This window comes from Saccopteryx leptura, chromosome 2 (genome assembly GCF_036850995.1).
Source record: "Saccopteryx leptura isolate mSacLep1 chromosome 2, mSacLep1_pri_phased_curated, whole genome shotgun sequence".
NCBI lineage: Eukaryota > Metazoa > Chordata > Mammalia > Chiroptera > Emballonuridae > Saccopteryx > Saccopteryx leptura.
This window is the reverse complement of record NC_089504.1, coordinates 343233399-343255228: the sequence shown is the minus strand read 5'-3', so window position 1 is coordinate 343255228 and position 21830 is coordinate 343233399. Positions and strand designations below refer to the sequence as shown.

General features: G+C 49.5%; 1 protein-coding gene across 1 annotated transcript; it reads left to right on the top strand.

The window, feature by feature from the left end:
- Positions 1 to 3122: 3122 nt before the first annotated feature.
- On the top strand, positions 3123 to 21378 carry HROB (homologous recombination factor with OB-fold). The gene is made up of 10 exons (XM_066366309.1): positions 3123 to 3324; positions 4281 to 4331; positions 8790 to 9971; positions 11549 to 11632; positions 14363 to 14503; positions 15056 to 15164; positions 15493 to 15578; positions 15913 to 16038; positions 18546 to 18660; positions 20987 to 21378. Exons 1-10 carry the CDS (start codon positions 3322 to 3324, stop codon positions 21076 to 21078), a joined length of 1989 nt encoding a protein of 662 aa, XP_066222406.1. The 5' UTR covers positions 3123 to 3321; the 3' UTR covers positions 21079 to 21378.
- The last annotated feature ends 452 nt before the right edge of the window (positions 21379 to 21830 follow it).

Genomic DNA, 21830 nt, shown 5'->3' with positions numbered 1-21830 from the left:
GGGTCCTTCCCAATTCTAAAATTACAGACAACCTCCATACTGTGTCCAGTCAGGCCATCTCAAAAATGTTCCAGGTCCACATTTTCAATTTGCTCCGGCTACTGTCCAACCCTAATCCAGGTTTTATCAGGAGGTAGGGGCAACAGATGCCAATTTTATTTAACTTAGAAACGTGATGGAGGAGAAAGCATAGGATTTCCAACCAGAAGATCCAACCCTGAGTGACTATGTGATCTTGAGAGAATCTCTTTCCTTTCTGCCCCTTGGTTTCTTATTCCGTAAAGTAATACCTGCCCCTCGCTATTTACAGGATTTTTGTGATGACAAAATGAGTTACTGGATAAAACTGGAAAGCTGTAGAGTCTGGTGTGGATAGAAGTTATCATTATTCCTCTTGGCCTTTTAGGCTCTGTGACCTCTGTCAGCCTGAGCCCTATAACTAGGTCTCCAGGACTATCCACAGTGGTTCAGGATGAACTGTGTCTGGGATTCCTGTGAGGAAAGGAGGCCTGTAAATGGGAGGGTTGGGATTTTGTCTTCCAGTTCAGAAGCACTGAGGGGATTCTTAACTTGGATGAAATTTAGGAACCTTCTCCATTGCCGTTCTAGCCTCCATTCTGACATATGACAAGTAAACTGGTCCACATGAAGCTATGATGGAAACCACAGGCTGTCAGAGGTGAGGCCAGGCCAAACCACCCTGGGCAAGATTCAGGGCTGGCTCAGATCAGATGGTTAAGAACTCCAGTCAGCAACCTTTCTCCTGCCTTTTGAGTTCTCAGAACTACAACCTGACCAGGTGGTGGCACCGTGGATAGAGTGTCAACCTGAGACACCGAGGGCCCTGGTTCAAAACCCCAAGGTCACCAGCTTGAGCACAGGCTCAACTGGCTTGAGCATAGGGTTGCTGGCTTGAGTGTGGGATCATAAACATGACCCCATGGTTGCTGGCTTGAAGCCCAAGTTCATTGTCTTGAGCATGCAGTCACTGGCTCCACTGGAGCCCCCCTGGTCAAGGCACAAATGAGAAAGCAATCAGTGAACAACCAAAGTGCCACAACTACAAGTTCATGCTTCTCATCTCTATCCCTTCCTGTCTGTCTGTCTGTCTGTCTGTCTCTCTCTCTCTCACTTAAAAACAAACAAACAAACAAACAAACAAACAAAAATGATGCAGCCCTAGCCGTCATTCTGACTAGGCCCTGTAGTGACAAGCAAGAAGAGAAACTGAGCCTGACCTGTGGTGGCGCAGTGGATAAAGCGTCAACCTGGAAATGCTGAGGTCGCTGATTCGAAACCCTGGGCTTGCCTGGTCAAGGCACATATGGGAGTTGATGCTTCCAGCTCCTCCCCCCTTCTCTCTCTCTCTCTGTTTCTCTCTCTCCCTCTCTCTCTCCTCTCTAAAAATGAATAAATAAATTTAAAAAAAAAAGAAGAGAAATTGAGGTTAGACTGAGGGTCATTAACCACAGCAAGCTTTATGATGAAAGCTGGCCTTCCCAGCTCACTAGGCTTCTGCCCATCTCTCTATATAACTCTCCTGGACTCTATCTTTTGATCTGTGTCTTCCTGATATGTTTGTGAACTTGAAGGCACAGTCATTCATTTCTCTTTTTTGTTTTCTTCAGTCATTCATTTCTCTATCCTCAGTGTTGAGCACAGTGCCCAATACATAGTAACCATTGTGTCATTCAATAACTCTATTGTGCATTATACACAATACAAACTTGTGTGATTGTGGATACAAACTTGGGCAAACAAGACAAGGTTCCTGCCTCTAGGGAGCTCATATTCTAGTGAGAACACACAATAAAGATGAAACCATGACATTTATAAATTATAAAAAGTGCTGAGAAGAAAATAGTGATAGGGAAGGTGCTGCATGAGAAACTAGATGACAGGGAAGATCTGAAATCTAAGCTGAAACATGAAAGATGAAAAGAGCCAGACATCTTTTTTTTTAAGATTTTACTTATTGATTTTACTGTGTGTGTGGGGGAGGGGGACGAGAATTATCAACTCACAGTTGCTTCATTTCAGTTGTTCATTGATTGCTTTGCTTTATGTGTCTTGTCCTGGCAAGCCCAAAGTTTCAAACCAGCAACTTCAACATTCCAGGCTGATACTCTATCCATTGTGCACCAAAGGCCAGGCCGGACATGTTTACTTAGTAAATGTGTTGCAAAGATATATGGATGGCCTGACCAGGCAGTGGCACAGTGGATAGAGTGTCGGACTGGGATACAGAGGACCCAGGTTCAAAATCCGAAATCGCTGGCTTAAGCATGGGCTCACCATCTTGTGTGGGGTTGCTGACTTGAGTGTGGGATCATAAACATGACCCCATGGTCACTGGCTTGACCCCAAGGTCACTGGCTTGAGCAAGGGGTCACTTGCTCTGCTGTAGCCCCCCCCCCCAACCTGCCCGTCAAGTCACAAATGAGAAAGCAATCGATTAACAACTGAGGTGCTGCAATGAAGAATTGATACTTTTTATCTCTCTCCCTTCTTGCCTATCTGTCCCATTCTTTTCCTTTCTCTACAAACAAACAGCCTGACCTGTGGTGGCGCAGTGGATAAAGCATCAACCTGGAAATGCTGAGGTTGCCGGTTTGAAACCCTGGGCTTGCCTGGTCAAGGCACATATGGGAGTTGATGCTTCCAGCTCCTCCCCACCTTCTCTCTCTGTCTCTCTCTCTCTCCCTTTCTCTCTCCTCTCTAAAAAAAAAAAAAAAAAAAAAAATTAAAAATATTAAAACAAACAAACAAAGAGAGATGGATGGATGGAGGGAGGGACGGGTAAACAGACAGACAAACCAACGGGGTAGATTCTGGTGTGAATGAGAGTCACACCCAACTATCCAGTCCCTAGCGTGCTTAACATAAGAGTGGAGGGTCGGCAGGATTAGACATAAGAGGACCAAATTGCCAACCTAGGTCACCGAAACGCATGTTGAACCAGCTGACCCGGCCGAGCGGCCACTCGGGGGCGACCAAGAGCTCTTCACTTTCCCTTTAAGGCCCGGGCGGAAGACTGGCCGATGAAGGGCCTTTGTGTCGGCAGGATAAAATAGACCCGCCCCTTTAAGAGGGCGGAGATACTGGAGTGGCGGGGGCTTCGAATACGGCGTTGGGCGCAGGTCTTCAGCTCCCGACGACCCTCTCTCGGTACCTTCCCAGGTCGTAGAAACGTCTCCGATCTCGGCCCGGAGATACCGGCTTCCAGACTCCCACCCTCCTCCCCGGGATAAGTCCGAGGCCGACCACTTGAGTTGGGGCCTGCTGGACAGACCTTCTGGCGGAAGCCCAGCCGCTGTCGCCATGGTAAAGCCGCGCCTGGGGTCGCCTGGCCTCTTGGTTCCAGGGCCCCGGAACTGCCTTCCGGGTTCCAGCTCCTCACCCGGCCGATGTGCAGGGCCGGTTTAGGGTTTGGGTGAGATCGGGAGACCTAGGCTCGAGTCAGGGCCTGGAGCGGACGCGCCCTGAGACCCTGGAAAGGCTCTCTCCATCCACTTCTCTCAGGGCCTCAGTTTCCCTCTTGTTACCTTTTATCTCTTCTTGGCGAACTTATGTTTATCTTTCCGATGCGTTCAAACGTCAACGCCTCCTGAGCCAGACCCTCCCTCCAACCCAAACACTCTGCTTCTAGGACACTTAGGGGTAGATGTCCCTAACTGTAGCTCTTGCTGCTTGGACATCAGGGGTTAGGCACAGCTCTTGGCTCTGAATTTGACACACATTTTAAAGCTGGCCACTGCAACCCTGCTACCCAGAAAGAAGAAACTGTGGACTTGGGGCATCCCACCTTCCGAGGACCCTAACCTTTGGGCATGAAATTAGATGGAAGAAAATCACTGACTTGGCTTTCAGAAACAAGACCATTGTGCTAGGCATGCTTGGATTTATGGTCGTGTCTTATTTCACAAATTCCTCAGACCAGATCTTTGGGATGTTGCAAAATCCTTATGCCCATGTGTGCAGTGCTGAGTCTAAAGAATGACCCATGCTTCCTTTGGCAGCCTTTTCTTTCCTCTTCCCCCTTTTTCTAAGATTAGATGGGGCTGAGTAGATTATTTTACAGAGAAAGGATTTGAAATCACCTAAGTCTCTAAGTAAATCCCATCTCCTGTCATAGCTTTTCCCTCCCCAACACTAGCAAAACAAACCAAAGACATTACACCTGATGGTTTTGTTAGAATTAGGAAGAAGAAGAGTGAGGACAGGGTGTACTTGCAAATTTTATTTCTCCTCCAACCTCAACTGCTTTGTTTTCCTTTCAGTCATGCAGTTTGCAGAAGCTATTTGTTGTGGAGGAGGAGTTTGAAGATGAGGTAAGAAGTGTTGGTGAACAGAGGAGGTCTTAAATTGTAAACATCCAAGCCCAGAACATTTTGAAGCAATCTGACCCAGTCTTTTTTGTAGTTGTTGTTTTTTCAGAGACAGAGAGAGAGTCAGAGAGAGGGATAGATAGGGACAGACAGACAGGAACGAAGAGAGACGAGAAGCATCAATCATCAGTTTTTCATTGCGACACCTTAGTTCATTGATTGCTCTCGCACACGTGCCTTGACCGCGGGCCTTCAGCAGACTGAGTAACCCCTTGCTTGAGCCAGTGACCTTGGGTCTTACCTGGTGAGCTTTTGCTCAAACCAGATGAGCCTGTGCCCAAGCTGGCAACCTCAGGGTCTCGAACCTGGGCCCTCTGCATCCCAGTCCGATGCTCTATCCACTGCGCCACCACCTGGTCAGGCTGACCCAGTCTTTCACTTGATATGTACATTGCTTTTGGTTTGTGGAAGGCTGAGGAATGATGAGAAATGTAAATCTCTTAGAAACAGGTAAAAAGCCAGAGAGCTGACCTCCTTGATTGTCATACCTTTAAATTATAAGAGCCCTTGCCTGGAAGCTATGTTAGTGGATGATTTAATTCACCGTTTTTCCCCATTGATTTGAGACAGAGAGAGGAAGGGAGAGAGAGAAACATCATCTTGTCCCATTTAATTGTTCCACTTAGTTGTGCACTCATTGGTTGCTTCTCCTATGAGCCCTGACCAGGGATCAAACCTGCGACCTCAGCATGTCAGGACGATGCTCTATCCACTGAACCACCCAGCCAGAGCCTAATTCACCTTAATGATATAGTTGTGGTGGGAAGAAAGTCTATGGAGAGCCAGAGACAGAACAGTTATTAAATAGCAGGAGGCCTTGGATCACCAGCTGGCTATGTGAGCTAGGGCAAATTACTTCATTCTCTGGCCTCCTGTTTCTTCTTTTGCAATATGCGAAGCACTCTTCTGACTCAAATGCTCTTTCCTTCCCTCACTCTCCTCAGAAGTTGAGGGATTAGACTAGATCTGAAGTTAGCACATTAGAATCACTGCTATTGAGGCCCTGCCACACACCAATTAAATCAGAATTTCTGGGGATGGAGCCAGCAGAGGTATTTCTGACCTCTGGGTATAGCCAGCAATTGCTGAACTAGCAATCTCCACAGCTCTCTTCCCACTTAGATCCAAAGGATCTAGTTTCATATGGGAGGCCCAAAATTGGGACCCCAAATCCTTTTCACAAAGGAGTAGGATTTTAGTGAGTAAAGCCCAGAAAGTAAATTAACCCGCTTAAGAATAAAGCACCATGCCTGACCTGTGGTGGCGCAGTGGATAAAGCATTGACCTGGAATGCTGAGTTCACTGGTTCAAAACCTTGGGCTTGCCTGGTCAAGGCACATATGGGAGTTGATGCTTCCTGCTCCTCCCCCTTTCTCTCTGTCTCTCTCTTCTATCTCTAAAAATGAATAAATAAAAAAAAATAAGAATAAAGCACCAACAGCCAAGATGAAGTCTTGGTCCCCTGACTTGAGTCTTAACATACATGGAAATTACTAAACGACATTTATAGAATAAAATTGCTCAGTTTTATCAATGACAAGCCATTCAAGCCTACTTTTTGTCTCCCAGTGCTTTGTTTTTTGTTGTTTTTTTTTTTTTTTAATTTTTCCAAAGCTAGAAGTGGGGAGCCAGTTAGACAGACTCCCGCGTGCGCCTGACCAGGATCCCCATGGCATGCCCACTAGGAGCTGATGCTCTGCCCATCTGGGGTGTTGTTCCATTGAGGCTGGAGCCATTCTAGCGCCTGAGGCAGAGGCCATGGAGCCGTCCTCAGCGCCTGGAGCCAACTTTGTTCCAATGGAGCCTTGGCTGCTGGAGGGGAAGAGAGAGACAGAGAGGAAGAAGAGGGGGAAGGGTGGAGAAGCAGATGGGCGCTTCTCCTGTGTGCCCTGACCAGGAATTGAATCTAGGACCTCCACATGCGGGCCGATGCTCTACTGCTGAGCCAACCGGCCAGGGCCTCCCAGTGCTTTGCTTTAAAAATCTCATTTAGGCCTGACCAGGTGGTGGCGCAGTGAATAGAGCGTCGGACTGGGATGCAGAGGACCCAGGTTTGAGACCCCGAGGTTGCCAGCTTGAGCGCGGGCTCATCTGGTTTGAGCAAAAGCCCACCAGCTTGAACCCAAGGTCGCTGGCTCCAGCAAGGGGTTACTCGGTCTGCTGAAGGCCCGCAGTCAAGGCACATATGAGAAAGCAATTAATGAACAACTAAGGTGTTGCAACGCACAATGAAAAACTAATGATTGATGCTTCTCATCTCTCTCCGTTCCTGTCTGTCTGTCCCTGTCTATCCCTCTCTCTGACTCACTCTGTCTCTGTAAAAAAAAAAAAAAATCTCATTTAGAATTTGTCCAGATGCCTAATTTGTGCTGAGTATGATGGTGAATGTTGCATCAGGGGCCCTTACTGGCAGCCCCAACATCATACGCCCCTTCCTCTGAGGCTTTCTGAACATGAGGTTTGAAGGGGGAAAACAATCTTTGTCAGACCTCTTAAAATCGGTCCATTTATGAGGCCCCAAGACATAGTGAAAAGGGCATGTATAGGTTCTATTCCTGGTTCTGTGGCTACTTAACGTCTCTAGGTCTTAGTATTTGCATCCAAAAAACAGGAATAATAACAGTACCTATTCACAGGACCAACGTGAAAATTCTTTTTTTATTTTTTCTTTTTTTTTTTTTTTGTATTTTTCTGAAGTTGGAAACGGGGAGGCAGACAGACTCCCGCATGCGCCCGACCGGGATCCACCCGGCATGCCCACCAGGGGGCAATGCTCTGCCCATCTGGGGTGTTGCTCTGTTGCAACCAGGGCCATACTAGCACCTGAGGCAGAGGCCATGGAGCCATCCTCAGCGCCTGGGCCAACTTTTGCTCCAATGGAGCCTTGGCTGCGGGAGGGGAAGAGAGAGATAGAGAGGAAGGAGAAGGGGAGGGGTGGAGAAGCAGATGGGCACTTCTCCTATGTGCCCTGGCCGGAAATCGAACCTGGGACTCCTGCACGCCAGGCTGACGCTCTACCACTGAGCCAACCGGCCAGGGCCCCAATGTCAAAATTCTTGAGAAAATCCTAGTAAAATGTTTACATGGTACCTGGCACCCAGCGAGGTTTCAAATGTTAGAGGTCTTTTTTTTTTTTTTTCAAATGTTAGAGGTCTTTGTTATCACTTGGGGACTTGACTGATATTTTTTACGAATAAATCAAAACTGCCAGCTTTGTCAAGGAGCAGTGTCCTTGTCTTTGTCTTTCAGCTTTGGAGATGTATGATTACAGGCTTGAAAAAGTGACCCTCTTGGTTCTTACTGGATGATGGTAGGACTGCTAGGCTGTTAATGAAATTAAGAGTGAAGGCGGCCCTGGCTAGGTGGTTCAGTGGATAATCATGCTGGAGCGCCAAGGTCCCAAGCAGTCAATGAGTATACAACTAAGTGGAATGGCGAGTTGATGCTTCTCTCTTTCCCGTCTCCTCTTTCAAATCCGTGGAAAAATTTTAAAATAGGGGAAGACTCAGACAGCTCAAGTTTCTGTTCCATTACCAGTCCCTTTCCCCCTCCCCAAGGCAGATGACATTATGTCTAAAAAGGGGTTCCTCCTGAGAAAAGAGATCCATCAACTCCCAGGATCACCAAGATTTCATTGCTGCAGTAATTCTGATATTGTTATTGCAAAGATCCTAAGGTAGTTGTGCTAGAGTATGCTCCTCTCCTGATAATACACAAAGTAGGGAAAAACCTTTCTCTAGCCCAGACAATCCAGTGTGGCAGCAGGGGGCGGGGGCGGTGGGGACCTTCCTGTCAGTTAAATCAGCAGTTCTGACTCAGAAACACCCTCGGAACAGGTCTGTTGCTCTTGAAGGTGTCAATCTCACCTTGCTTCCCAACTGGAATCCATACTTAATTTAACTTGTCTGAAAAGCTATATTTAACTTCTGCCTATTAGGCCTCCCTGGCTTACTGAAGGCTGTGTATATGTGTATGGTGGGGGTGAGGAGTGGGCTGAGAACAAGCAGCGTGACCAGCTGGACAGGTCTCTATTTTACAGGCTGGACACCAGAAAGCTAGTCTCCTTGTAACCATGGGTAATTTGTGTGACTCCTTGGTGCCGTGGTACATTTGCTTCTCCTGCTCCCCCAGCTTGCCACCACTGTCTACCCCCTACCTCTCAACCCCCACTTGAGATTGAATAAAAAGAGAGAAGCTACCTGAAGACTTAGCATGGGAATATTTCTGGTAGAAGCCTAGTGGTAGGCCCATGGCAAGAGCAAAGGTGGTGAGAGACTCCGCCATTGCCTTTCGTGCCTTTGTTTCTTACTTGTGTGTATCTGCTCATATATACATGCCACATGCCTGAAACGGTAAAAGCAGAGTGTTTCTTGATTTCCCACTGTGTCTGCTTATTTGTAGGATTTCTTGTCTGCTGTGGAGGACACTGAAAACCGGTTTGCTGGCTCAGGGCCTGTGAATGCTGGTTGCCTCAGACCTGTCTCTTCCAGGCCACAAGAGACTGAGCAGGCACAGTCTTCTGGGAAGCTGCCATCATGCCCCACTGCTGCTTCAGAGGCTTCGGACCTACCAGCCCTGGGACTCCACCTTCCTACCTCCAGCATGCTCGGGGCCGTCAGGGGCCAACCTTTCGCAGGAACAACCCCCCTAAGGCCTATCTCAACTTCCAGCAGCTGGGCTGGCGGTCAGAGAAGGGTGACACTGACAGAAGTGCTCAGAGGGCCAGCAAGACCACAGTCCTCAGCCTCCCACCCCCTGCTTACCTTTGAGAGAAAACAGCAGGCGATTGGTGGCTTTGAGGGGCCTGAACAAGATGAATTTGATAAGGTCCTGGCAAACATGGAGCTGGAAGAGTCTGGCATGGAGCTGGAACTTGGAGTTAACAGTGAGGCCACAGGAACCCTGTCCACCTGGCAGCAGGAAGACTCAGTTTTGGCTAAAAAGGCTCGGATAGCTGATCTGAGCAGATCTTGCCAAAAGGAGCCCATGACTGCCACCCACATAACTGATAACATGTCAGCCCAGGGTCAGCCTCCAGATCCTGTTGTCTACCATAGGGCTCCACAGCCCCACTTAAGACCTGGTGCCGTGGGTAACCTCCCTATCCCAACTGCCTTCTCAGCTCCTGCTCAGCAACCCCACTGGGAAGTCTGTCCCAAAGGTTCTCCACTTCGAGGACCCCAGGCTTTCCAAGTTCCTGGCAGGCCTGTTCAGAGTAGCCCTCAGGATCGTCTTCCCAGTCGGTCATTCCAGTCTCCGACTGCCCGCTTAAGTGGCAAACCTAATTTTCCACAAACTCCCAACTCCAGCTCTTCTGCGCTCTCGAGGACTGTCTCTGGGATTTTCCCTCGGGGGCCCTTACAACCCCGAGCTCCAATGACTTCTGTCGAGTCTCCTGTCAGCACCCGTAAGGGTCCTCATTTCTCCCTGGCTCCCCAAGCATCTCTGCAGACGCCCATAGTCACCAATCACCTGGTACAGCTGGTCACTGCTGCCAGCCGGACACCCCAGCAGCCCACCCGCACCGCCCCCAGAGCCAAAACACGTCGCTTCCCAGGCCCTGCAGGGATCCTGCCTCACCAAGTGAGTGACAGCTTCTCTCTGGCAGAAGCCAGGGCCACCCAGGATGTTGAGGGGCAAAGGAAAGAAGCAGAGTCCCAACACTGTCCAGTCCCAGAATATCTGCACCCTGGGACGAGTGAAGGAAGGAAGGAAATGCAAGGGGGAGGGTCTTCAGATCTGTGGAAGAACCAACAGAAGTGGGAAGGCAGAATTAAATATTTGAAAACCACACATAAGAAGGGTGCTTAAGGCTCTGAGAACTTAATAATATTCATAATTTGTTGAGCACCTGTTAGCACTGAGGCAGGAGTATTCACCCACTTATATTTGCTAAGTTGGGCAATTTGCTTGGAAATGAGAATATAGATTAAAATAGAAATAGTTCCTGTCCTAACGAGTTTCTTCTAGGGGAGGAAGCAGTCACGAAGAAACGAACAATTATGCATAATAATGATGCTCATAAAATGCTGTGTGAGTAGAGGTCATTTTCTGGGTGCTGAGAGTGGTTCCTTGGGCTTGCTGAGTAGGCTTTGAATGGACAAGTAGTAGGTCAACAGGTGCATATGTTGTAAGGCTGAGCTTTGGAAGACATTTCAATGGGAAGAAAAGGAAGAGCATGTGCAGAGGCGCAGAGGCACAGGAGCGGTATGCTCTTGGAGAGCCACAGAACAGTTCATTGTGTGGGACCCATGTGGGGAAGCTGTGGCTGTGCTGAGAGTTTGGGTTTCAGCAGTGTGGGTGACAGGATGCATCAAATTAGTCTTGATTCAGATCTTAGATCAGTGGACTGGGGATCTGGTTTGCTCATGGTAGGTGCATCCCTTTCCTAGCATTTTAAAGGTGTTTGAAACAGCCTGACCAGGTGTGGCCCAGTGAATGGAGCGTTGGACTGGGATGCGGAGGACCCGGGTTCGGGACCCTGAGGTTGCCAGCTTGAGCGCAGGCTCATCTGGTTTGAGCAAAAAAACTCATCAGCTTGGACCCAAGGTCGCTGACTCGAGTAAGGGGTTGCTCGGTCTGCTGAAGGCTCGCGGTCAAGGCACATATGAGAGAGCGATCGATGAACAACTAAGGTGTCACAGCGAGAAACTGGTGATTGGTGCTTCTCATCTCTCTCTGTTCCTGTCTGTCCATCCCTCTCTCTGACTCTCTCTCTGTCCCTGTAAAAAAAAAGGTGTTTGAAACAGTTTGCCCCTGTTAGTTGCTCTTCCCTAGCAGTTTAAGGGAAATCCAAGGAGGCCATCCACATTCTTCCTGGGCAGGATCTCTATAGGGAAGGGCTGGGACCCTGAGAAGGGACTTATAGAAAGCTGTTCCTTTGCCGATCACAGACCTCTCTATTCAGGTCATTGCCTCCTTCAGGAAGCCCTGGGTTTTGCTCCTATGCCAGCTGTAGCTCCTCACATTCCCAAAACAATCCCCAACGTGTCTTTCTTGAGCTGCCAGTGAGGCTCCTGAGACTTTGTTAGAAGAGATGTAATATGTGTTAATTGTCCCTGATAGTTTTCCTGAACTCATTATGTAACCCAGACAAGAAGCTGCACTTGTAAATAACAGCTGCTGAGCTTGCTCTCGCCTTCTTCTCTCTCCCCTTGTAGCATAGTGGGAAAAATATGGAGGACATCATGGTTTCCACGCCCCAGACTCCGACTCATGGTGCTCTGGCTAAATTCCGGACAGAGGTAACTAAATCTGTGCAAACGTTAACTTCCTGAGCGTCATTTAAGAGTGAAGGACATCCCTGCATGTTTCAGGAGTTGAGAATCAGAGTTGATGCTGCTAGGCCTGTTCCCTGGGGTCACACACCAAAGGGTATTTGGGGAAGACAGTTTGGGAGGTTTACAACTTTACTAGCATAAAAGTGAAGCCTATCCTGATGCCAGCTGGGTGATAACTGATGCCATGAGCCAGCCTTCTTTCCCATCCAGGAAAGAAAGGCCCAGCCTGACCGGTGGTGGTGCAGTGAATAGAGCATCAACATGGGATACTGAGGTCCCAGGTTTGAAACACCAATGCGCCAGCTTGGAAACACCACTCGCCAGGAGTGCAGGCTCCTTTGGCTTAAACACAGGCTCACCAGCCTGAGCGCAGGCTCCTCCAATTGGAGCACGGGCTCACCAGCTTGAGCACAGTATCACTGGCTTGAGCGTGGAATCATAGAAGTGACCCTGTGGTCACTGGCTTGAAGCCCAAGGTCGCTGGCTTGAGCAAGGGGTCACTAGCCCTCCAGTCAAGGCACATATGAGAAGCAATTAAAGAACAACTAAAGTGATGCAACTACAAGTTGGTGCTTCTCATCTCCCTATCTTTCTGTCTCTGGAGGGGGAAAAAGAAAAAGCCCAGCTTTTTCTTAGGAGGAGAATGTAATAAGTATTAGGAAATTGTATCTCAGGAACCTTCTTCTCAGGTTTCTGGGAATTAAGCTGAAAAGGATCTGCCTTCATCTTGCCTCCAGTGAGTTCCCTTTCAGTAGGTGAGGCCCAGCCTCCCTCCTCCCTGGCATTCTGGTTGACCTGCTCTTCCCTCAGACCCACTTTTTTTTTTTGTATTTTTCTGAAGCTGGAAACGGGGAAAGACAGTCAGACAGACTCCCGCATGCGCCTGACCGGGATCCACCCAGCACGCCCACCAGGGGCGACGCTCTGCCGCGACCAGAGCCACTCTAGCGCCTGGGGCAGAGGCCAAGGAGCCATCCCCAGCGCCCGGGCCATCTTTGCTCCAATGGAGCCTTGGCTGTGGGAGGGGAAGAGAGAGACAGAAAGGAAGGGGGGGGGTGGAGAAGCAAATGGGCGCCTCTCCTATGTGCCCTGGCCAGGAATCGAACCCGGGTCCCCCGCACGCCAGACCAACGCTCTACCGCTGAGCCAACCGGCCAGGGCCGTTCAGACCCACTTTTGCTTTTAATTCTCGGCAGCAGTTTTTCTCTTTGCTGCTGTTCCACAGATCCATCAATCCATTACAGACCCAAAGCAGTAAATACTCATCTGAATCAAAGCATTTTTTTTTTCTGTAAGAAGGTTAATAGTCAAAACCAGATATCCCAAATAAAATATGACTGGTTTCAAAATGACTAAGGCACTCTGCAAACCTATAAATGTATGTGAGGGCTTCCTAGCTCTGAGACTTTTCAAGTCTAATACAGGAGACAAGCATGGATAGCCTTTTGCTTCAATGTATCATAATTAAAGTCAGGACTTAATTCAAAATAAAAGAAAATAAAGAGGCCCTTTGCTATTGTCACTAAGTGTGATATGATGGGATATGCAACAAGATTTCACATACCTTTTTCTGATCTTGGAGATAAATGAACGGGGACACTGTGGCCATGATGCTGCAGGAAACTGCCCTTTTTTTCCTGCCCCCCCATCCTGCCTTAACCCTTTGAGGAGTACAAACGTTCACGTACGTCCTCGTGCCTCCTGATCATCCAGAGTACGATTGATTTGTTTTAAAAATGTGTAAGGTGGCCCTGGCCGGTTGGCTCAGTGGTAGAGTGTCAGCCTGGTGTGCAGGAGTCCTGGGTTCGATTCCCGGCCAGGGCACACAGGAGAAAGGCCCATCTGCTTCTCCACCCCCCCCCTCCTTCCTCTCTGTCTCTCTCTTCCCCTCCCGCAGCCAAGGCTCCATTGGAGCAAAGTTGGCCCGGGCGCTGAGGATGGCTCTGTGGCCTGTGCCTCAGGCGCTAGAATGGCTCTGGTTGCAACAGAGCAACGCCCCAGATGGGCAGAGCATCGCCCCCTGGTGGGCATGCCGGGTGGATCCCGGTTGGGCGCATGTGGAGTCTGTCTGACTGCCTCCCCGTTTCCAACTCCAGAAAAAAAAAATGTGTAAGGCAACATTAAAAAAGGCAAATGTATGTTCTTCTTGTTTCCATAAATTGGTTATCAAACAAACATGATTTTAAGTTAAAAAAAACTGTAACTGGGCGTGACCAGGAGATGGTACAGTGGATAGAACGTCAGACTGGGATGTGGAGGACCCAGGTTTGAAACCCTGAGGTTGCCAGCTTGAGCGCGGGTTCATCTGATTTGAGCAAACCTCACCAGCTTGAGCCCAAGGTCTCTGGCTTGAGCAAAGGGTCACTTGCTCTGCTGTAGCCCCTGGTCAAGACACATATGAGAAAGCAATCAATGAATAACTAAGGTGTCGCAACAAAAAACTGATGCTTCTCATCTCTCTCCGTTCCTGTCTGTCTGTCCTTATCTATCCCTCTCTCTGACCCTCTCTCTGTCTCTGTAAACACACGCACACACACACACATACACACAAACTGGAACTAATTTCATTTTTTGAAAAAAAACCTTACTCCCAGGGGTCAGTGAACATGAAAAAAACTCACTACTAAAAGGGTTAATGAGGTCTGTAGCAAAGTAGACCCATTCATGCTGGCTCTCCCTCTGCTCTGGTGCCAGATTGTTGCTAGTTCCCAGGCATCGGTGGAGGAGGACTTTGTGCGAGGACCCTGGCTGGCCATGAAATCTGCTCTGGGCCTGGATGAGAGAGACCCCACCTGCTTCCTCTGTACCTACAGCATTGTCATGGTGCTGCGGAAGGTAAGGGTCCTGGGTGCTGAGACCCGAAAGGAAGATCATTTTCATCCTTTTCACTAACTTTGCTCCCCCTTACCCCAGGCCTTTTTATGAGTGGCAGCCCTTTGGTTGTATCTTCCATTCACTTACCTTTCCACTACCATCTGTAGTATTGAGCTCAGGCAGACGGAGAAAGTGTACTATGGGCATGTCTCTGCACATCCAGGCCCTGGATGGGGTGTGGTAGCACACTGCTATCCTAAGTGTTCCCCAGAGGTCGGGTCTTGTGCAGACACATTTCAGTACATGTGCTAACACAACCTTGCCCATGGTCTGCCATGATAGAGCTCTACTTAAAAGCACAGACATAAAAGAAAGGAGATGGGGGGAGAGAAATGAAGACATGCTGGAAGGATATGAGATAAGCTCTGTAAACTGCCTCTTTGCTCTCCACAAAGGAAGATCATCACCACACCTGTGCTCTGCCACTCGCCACCCCCCAGTTTGCCCTGGCACACTTGGGAACCTTATAGCTGGGACATGGCTGGCTCACCAAATGCATCTTCTTTCAATCAGGCAGCCCTAAAGCAGCTTCCCAGGAACAAGGTCCCCAATATGGCAGTGATGATCAAATCCCTGACTCGGAGCACGATGGACGCCAGTGTGGTTTTCAAGGACCCCACGGGTAAGGAGTTAGGTCCTGGGATACTGAGGTCCCAGGTTTGAAATACCAATGCGCCAGCTTGGAAACACCACTCGCCAGGAGTGCAGGCTCCTTTGGCTTAAACACAGGCTCACCAGCCTGAGCGCAGGCTCCTCCAATTGGAGCACGGGCTCACCAGCTTGAGCACAGTATCACTGGCTGATGAGTGGCCTTCATTGAGGTCAGGAGGTGAGGAGGATTTGTAGTTGGGGAAATTGATATAGTGAGCAGCCCACTTCCCAGCCAGTACCCAGACCAGTCAGTGTGCAGCCCTGGACCCTGAGACTGATGGGTGATGTGGTGTTTGCAGGAGAGATGCAGGGCACGGTGCATAGGCTGCTGCTCGAGACACGCCAGAATGAGCTGAAGCCTGGCTCAGTGCTGCTGCTAAAGCAGGTATGGGGAGCTGCTCTCTACGTCCTGCCTGGAGGAGACCCCGAGCTGTCTGTGGCTTTCTTCCCTCCCAGTACCCGGCAAGGAGTGCCTGGGCTGGTGCCGGACCCTGGCTTACTAGAGCTGAGTAGAGGCCTGACTCCATTCTTTGGGGGTGGTTGGGATGTGCAGGAAGGAGGGTGTGATAAGTGGTTCTACTCTGACACTAGGGCTGGGGCAGGAGCAGTTTGTGTGACCCTGGTGCAGAGATTACCAAGGGAGAAACAGGGACCAGGTGGCCAGCTGACCGCACCTAGTGTTTCATTAGGGCACTGACCTTCCCCTTCCTTCACTCCAGATTGGAGTGTTTTCTCCTTCACTCCGAAACCACTACCTCAATGTGACGCCCAACAACCTGGTCCATATTTACAGCCCAGATTGTGGGGATGGGACCTTCCTCAAGCCGTCTCAGCCCTTCCCCAAGGTAAGAGGAGTGGGATGGAATGAGGACTGGTAGAGCCATCTTCTGTATGGGTCTTCTGATTTCTTCCCTGTCTCCACCCTGAGCTGAAGATGCCTTTGGGGACAGGGCCATCTCCTCCTGTCCCTGGTCCAGCTGCCTGCCATATGACACAGTAACAAGACCTAGAGGAACAGCCAGCTTCTTGGCGATCCCTGAGAGTCTAATGGCAGACTTGACCATTGGAAAGTATAAGAGTCACTGAGAACTAATCAAGTTGAGGGTCCATCAGGGGTGGTGGCCCTCAGTAAGTGACTAAGGGTCAGATCTACAAGTGGCAGTATAGAAAACAGTGAGGTACAGATAGGTGAGCCAGCACTTGCTCTGCATCTTCCCTCTGCTAAGTGATGGGATACACACACAGAACTCAGGTTGGAACCCTCCGTTTGGGAACTGAGGGAGACTGGGCTTACAGGCAGCTCCACTCCAGGGAGCTTGACTTGGCATATAGCGTCTGCTCATGGCCACTCCCACCCTTCCTGGGATCCTGGGCTGGGGTCATGGCCTGGCCTGGGAGTCAGGAGACCTGGGTCATGTTCCTGCTCTGCTGTTAATCTGTAATGTAAGCTTGGCAAGTCCTGTCTCCTCCCCTACTATTGCTTCATCTATAAAACGAATAGTTTAGAATTAATGACTTCTAGACAAGTTATACCTTTAGCTCTAACTTGCTACTTCCATTTTCCTCATCTTTCTTTTTTTCTTTTTTAATTCTTTTTTTTGGGGGGGAGAAAGAGAGAGAAGAGAGAGGAGCAAGAAGCATCAACTCCCATATGTGCCTTGACCCGGCAAGCCCAGGGTTTTGAACTGGTGACCTCAGCATTCCAGGTTGATGCCTTATCCACTGTGCCACCACAGGGCAGGCTCATCTTTCTTTTTAACCTTCCATATTCTCTCAAAAGCACCTCCCTTCAAAAAAATTATCTTTATTTTTCTCAACCACCCCCCATTCTCTTTCTCTCTCTCCCATCTCTAAAATCAATAAATGAAATTTTTTTTAAAAAAATTGAAACGGGCCTGACCAGGCATTGGCGCAGTGGATAGAGCATCAGACTGGGATGCCGAGGACCCAGGTTTGAGACCCCGAGGTTGCCAGCTCGAGCGCAGGCTCATCTGGTTTGAGCAAAGCTCATCAGCTTGGACCCAAGGTCGCTGGCTTGAGCAAGGGGTTACTCGGGCTGCTGTAGCCCCCCCCCCCCCCGCCCCCGGTCGGGGCACATCTGAGAAAGCAATTAATGAACAACTAAGGTGTCGCAACAAAAAACTGATGATTGATGTTTCTCATCTCTTTCCGTTCCTGTCTGTCTGTCCCTATCTATCCCTCTCTCTGACTCTAACTCTGTCTCTGTAAAAAAAAAAAAATTGAAATGGGCCCTGTCCAGTTGGCTCAGTGGTAGAGTTTCGGCCCAGCATGTGGAAGTCCCAGGTTCAATTCCTGGTCAGGGCACACAGGAGAAGCAACCATCTGCCTCTCCATGCCCCCTTCTCTCTTTCTCTCTTTCTCTCTTCCTCTCCCACAGCCATGGCTCAATTGGTTCAAACGAGTTGGCCTCAGGCACTAAAAAAAAAAAATGGCTCCAGTGCTGAGCAACAGAGCAACAGCCCCAGATAGGCAGAGTATTGCCACCTAGTGGGCATGCCGGGTGAATTTTGGTTGGAACACATGTGGGAGTCTGTTTGTCTGCCTTCCCTCTGCTCACTAAAAGAAAAAAAAAGGGTAAAAATAAAAACATTGTCTAGTTTGGGGATTGTTAACAACTAATTCTTTTTTTTTCCCTTCTTTTTCTAAGTGAGAGGAGGGGAGACAGAAAGACAGACTCCCACATGCACCCCAACTGGGATCCACCAGCAACCCCCATCTGAGGCCCATGCTCTGCCCATCTGAGGCCATGCTGGTCTGAGCTATTTTTAGCACCTGAGGCAGAGGCTCCACAGAGCCATCCTTAGTGCCGGGGGCCAGTGCACTCTAACCAATCAAGCCATGGCTGTGGGAAAGGAAGAGAGAGGGAGAAAAGGAGGATGGGTAGAGAAGCAGATAGTCACCTTTCCTGTGTGCCCTGACTGGGAATTGAACCTGGGACTTCCACATGCCCGGCTGATGTTCTACCACTGAGCCAACCAGTTAGGGCCAACAGCTAATTCTTAATCCCAGGCTAACTCCTCAACATATTTCTGAATGGCCCCTTTACTCTCTGTTCCAATTACATAGATTCCCTGAAACAGCAGATAAAAATTGAATTAGGAAAGAAAGTCAGCCAAAAAGGTTTTTTGTTTCTGTTTTGTGATTTTAATTATCCGTTGTTTTGGATGTAGCTGTTGTAGCTTCCTCCCGCAGCACCAGCCCTTGCCACACTCCTCCATCCTGTCTTTCCTAAGCCCCCACCTATTCGTTTGAGGTTATCTGGGTGGAAGTAGTGCTTGTCCAGAGGGGCTTCAGGGGCACAGGCATTGGTAACCAGATTGTCTGCCCGCAGGATCCAGGCAGCGTCCATGGCAGCCTCCAGCATGAGACTGTAAAGCCTGAGAAAGACCTCAGAACAGCACAGAACCCAGAGTCAGGGGCATCCCCCAAAGAACTCCCAGAAGCAGGTAAGGCAGTCAGCCCACCCAGGAGCAAAAGTTCTCCTTCTGTTTCCTCTTTAATTGTTCAGCTAGATTCTCTGGCTGCATCTTGTTCCTCCCATGAATCTTTGGATTTTATGAAATCTTACAGAAACCAGATGTGGTGTCTTCTTGGGTGAACCTGCAGACCACAGACTAACCATGTGACAGGGGCCAGATAAAGCAAGTGGAGTGTGATCCGCTGGTCTCCCCCATTTCCAGGCCATGTGCTGTTAGACACAAGGAGTGAATGGACACCATCCTTGTGCCACACCTTGAGTTTTCTGCAGGCTGATGGCCAAACCACAGAGGCAGATTTTCACATCTTGACTAAGCTCAGAGGCCTTCCAGGCAATGCTGGGAGTCAGGATACAGAGCTGAGCAGTGCAAACACAGATGTCTTAGGGAAAGACCAGCTTGTTCCTCAGGAGGCAGTGTCACTCAAGCCAGCACAGTCCAAGTCTGGTCCCTAGCTTTTTTTTTTTTTTTTCATTTTTCCGAAGCTGGAAACAGGGAGGTAGTCAGACAGACTCCCGCATGCGCCCAACCGGGATCCACCCGGCACGCCCACCAGGGGGCGATGCTCTGCCCCTCCGGGGCGTCGCTCTGTTGCGTCCAGAGCCATTCTAGTGCCTGAGGCAGAGGCCACAGAGCCATCCCCAGCGCCCGGGCCATCTTTGCTCCAATGGAGCCTTGGCTGCGGGACGGGAAGAGAGAGACAGAGAGGAAGGAGGGGGGAGGGGTGGAGAAGCAAATGGGTGCCTCTCCTGTATGCCCTGGCCGGGAATCGAACCTGGGACTCCTGCACGCCGGGCCGACGCTCTACCGCTGAGCCAACCGGCCAGGGCCGTGGTCCCTAGCTTTTTGATTTCATAAATTCAACGCATTCTGGCCCCAAAGTTCATGGAGTTAAGTGTGGGTATCTCCACATTAACCAAATACACAGACCAATGGATAAAGCCCAAAGCCCACTTATTTATGAAAAAGTATTCCTTATGCTGGAATCTTCTGTGGAAACTTGCACTCTCTCCTTGTAACTAAGCTTGACGACAAGTCAAATCACCATCAGAATGTTGCTGGTGGTCATGCAGTAAGAGTGGGAGAGCCGCCTGTAGAATATTGCAGCTGGTGTCACAGATCCACTGCGGAGACAGACCTGCCCAGGGGGCAGCAGATGGTGGCTGGACAAGGCTGGGAGACAGAAATACTAATTCTTACTCTGATTCCCAGTTTCCTGACTGCTCATTTCCCTCCATTTAACATAGTGTGTCTCCAAATAGTCATAATGTAGCTAGTGAGGGGCAACTTGTTTTGTTATCATCAAATTCCAGTCCTATTTCCCTGCGAACAGTGCTGTTCATCTTAAATTTTGAGTGCCCTGAACTGATTCTGTCCCTCCAACAAAATGTTTATCGAGTGCTCAGCCAGACTGGGAGCTGGCTCTGCAGGTGTCGTTTCCCATCTAAATCCTAAGGCTGCCTGAGCCCATCCATTAGGCATGAGTTTTCTATTGACAGCTGTGGCTGTAGCATCAGATGGAGCCTAAGGATGCGCACCCTGAGCAAGTGGTTTGACCTCGTTAACCCTGTTCTTTCAGATAGGGTGGGAACTGGAACAGGAACTACCACGGGATGCCCTATGAAGGAGGGTACTGTGAGATGTAAATGAAGCGATGAGTGTGACATGTGTGGCCCTGTGTCTGGCACAGAGCAAGCACTTAGTGTTAGCTGCTATTGTTAACAATAATAGGAGCAACAGGGATTCCTGAGGTCAGCTCAGTTTCCAAATTCCCAGACATAAGCACCCACCTGAGGACCAGTCAGGAACGGGTCCTTTTATTCCCTACATCCACAGAGGCACTTTGGGGGAGGGGATGCTATTGTCTCCCAATCTTCAGATGAGAAGCCAGATTCATAGATGTGATTCTGAACACATCGAATGCTTTCTCCAGCCTTGTTTCTCCCTCTGCCAATGATAGGGTTGCACCAGGGTCCTCTGAAGCCTTTCTGCTCAGGCATTGTTCCTCCAGATGGAAAGAGAGGGACCACTGAGGCCCAAAGGGAGCCTCTTTCTCAGCAGAATGGCCCGGGCATTTTTCCCTGCCTCTTGTTATGTGTGCATATGTTGGGAGCAGAAAGAAGATGGAGATCAGTTCAGCCGCAGGCCATTTGGCCCAGGCACCACTGCCCAGGGAGAGGCACTTCCTGACTGTGCTGCCAGGTCCAGGCCTTCTTAAAGGGCAGAAGCCTCAGAATGAAGTCATGTGGCGCTATAATGTTGTCACTCAGTCTTCCCACCCTCTCCATCCCTGCAGATGACCTGGATGGACTCCTCAGTGAGCTCCCTGAGGACTTCTTCTGCGGGACCAGCAGTTGGGACTGCTCCAAGGCAGGGCACCCGCCATGAGCAGGCAGCCTCTGAGCACCCAGGGAACGCTCTGATTGTGTCTGATCGTGCCCATGGGGGAGGAAGACCAGCATGATTGGAGAACAGGCAAAGCTCAGGACTTCTGTGGTTGCTCCCAGCCTGGCCACTTTCAACACCCATGTTCCTTGGGATCTGCACTGCTGTCACTTTAGATCATCTTTGGCATACCAGAACTTGCTTTAAGACTGGCTCTCCTGGCCTGACCTATAGTGGCACAGTAGATAAAGCGTTGACCTGGAACACTGAGGTTGCTGGTTCAAAACCCTGGGCTTGCCTAATCAAGGCACATATGGGAGTTGATGCTTCCTGCTCCTACCTTCTTTTTTTTTCTTTCTTTCTTTTTTTTTTTTTACATAGAGAGATAGACAGGGATAGACAGACAGGAACGGAGAGATGAGAAGCATCAATATTAGTTTTTTGTTGTGCTGTTGCAACACCTTAGTTGTTCATTGATTGCTTTCTCATATGTGCCTTGACTGTGGGCCTTCAGCAGACCGAGTAACCCCTTGCTTGAGTCAGCGACCTTGGGTTCAAGCTGGCAAGCTTTTGCTCAAACCAGATGAGCACGCTCAAGCTGGCGACCTCGGGGTCTCAAACCTGGGTCTTCTGCATCCCAGTCCAACGCTCTATCTACTGCACCACCACCTGGTCAGGCCATTCTTTTGTTCTTGCCAGCAGGGGCAGTGTGTCACTCTCCTACCTCATCTTGATTTTAGAGGATGTTGGGCCTG

Excerpts from the sequence above, each read along its gene's own strand:
- HROB (XM_066366309.1), top strand. Across the intron at positions 9,972-11,548 it reads CAGGGATCCTGCCTCACCAA|CATAGTGGGAAAAATATGGA; the intron begins GTGAGTGACAGC and ends CTCCCCTTGTAG. Across the intron at positions 11,633-14,362 it reads TGGCTAAATTCCGGACAGAG|ATTGTTGCTAGTTCCCAGGC; the intron begins GTAACTAAATCT and ends CTCTGGTGCCAG.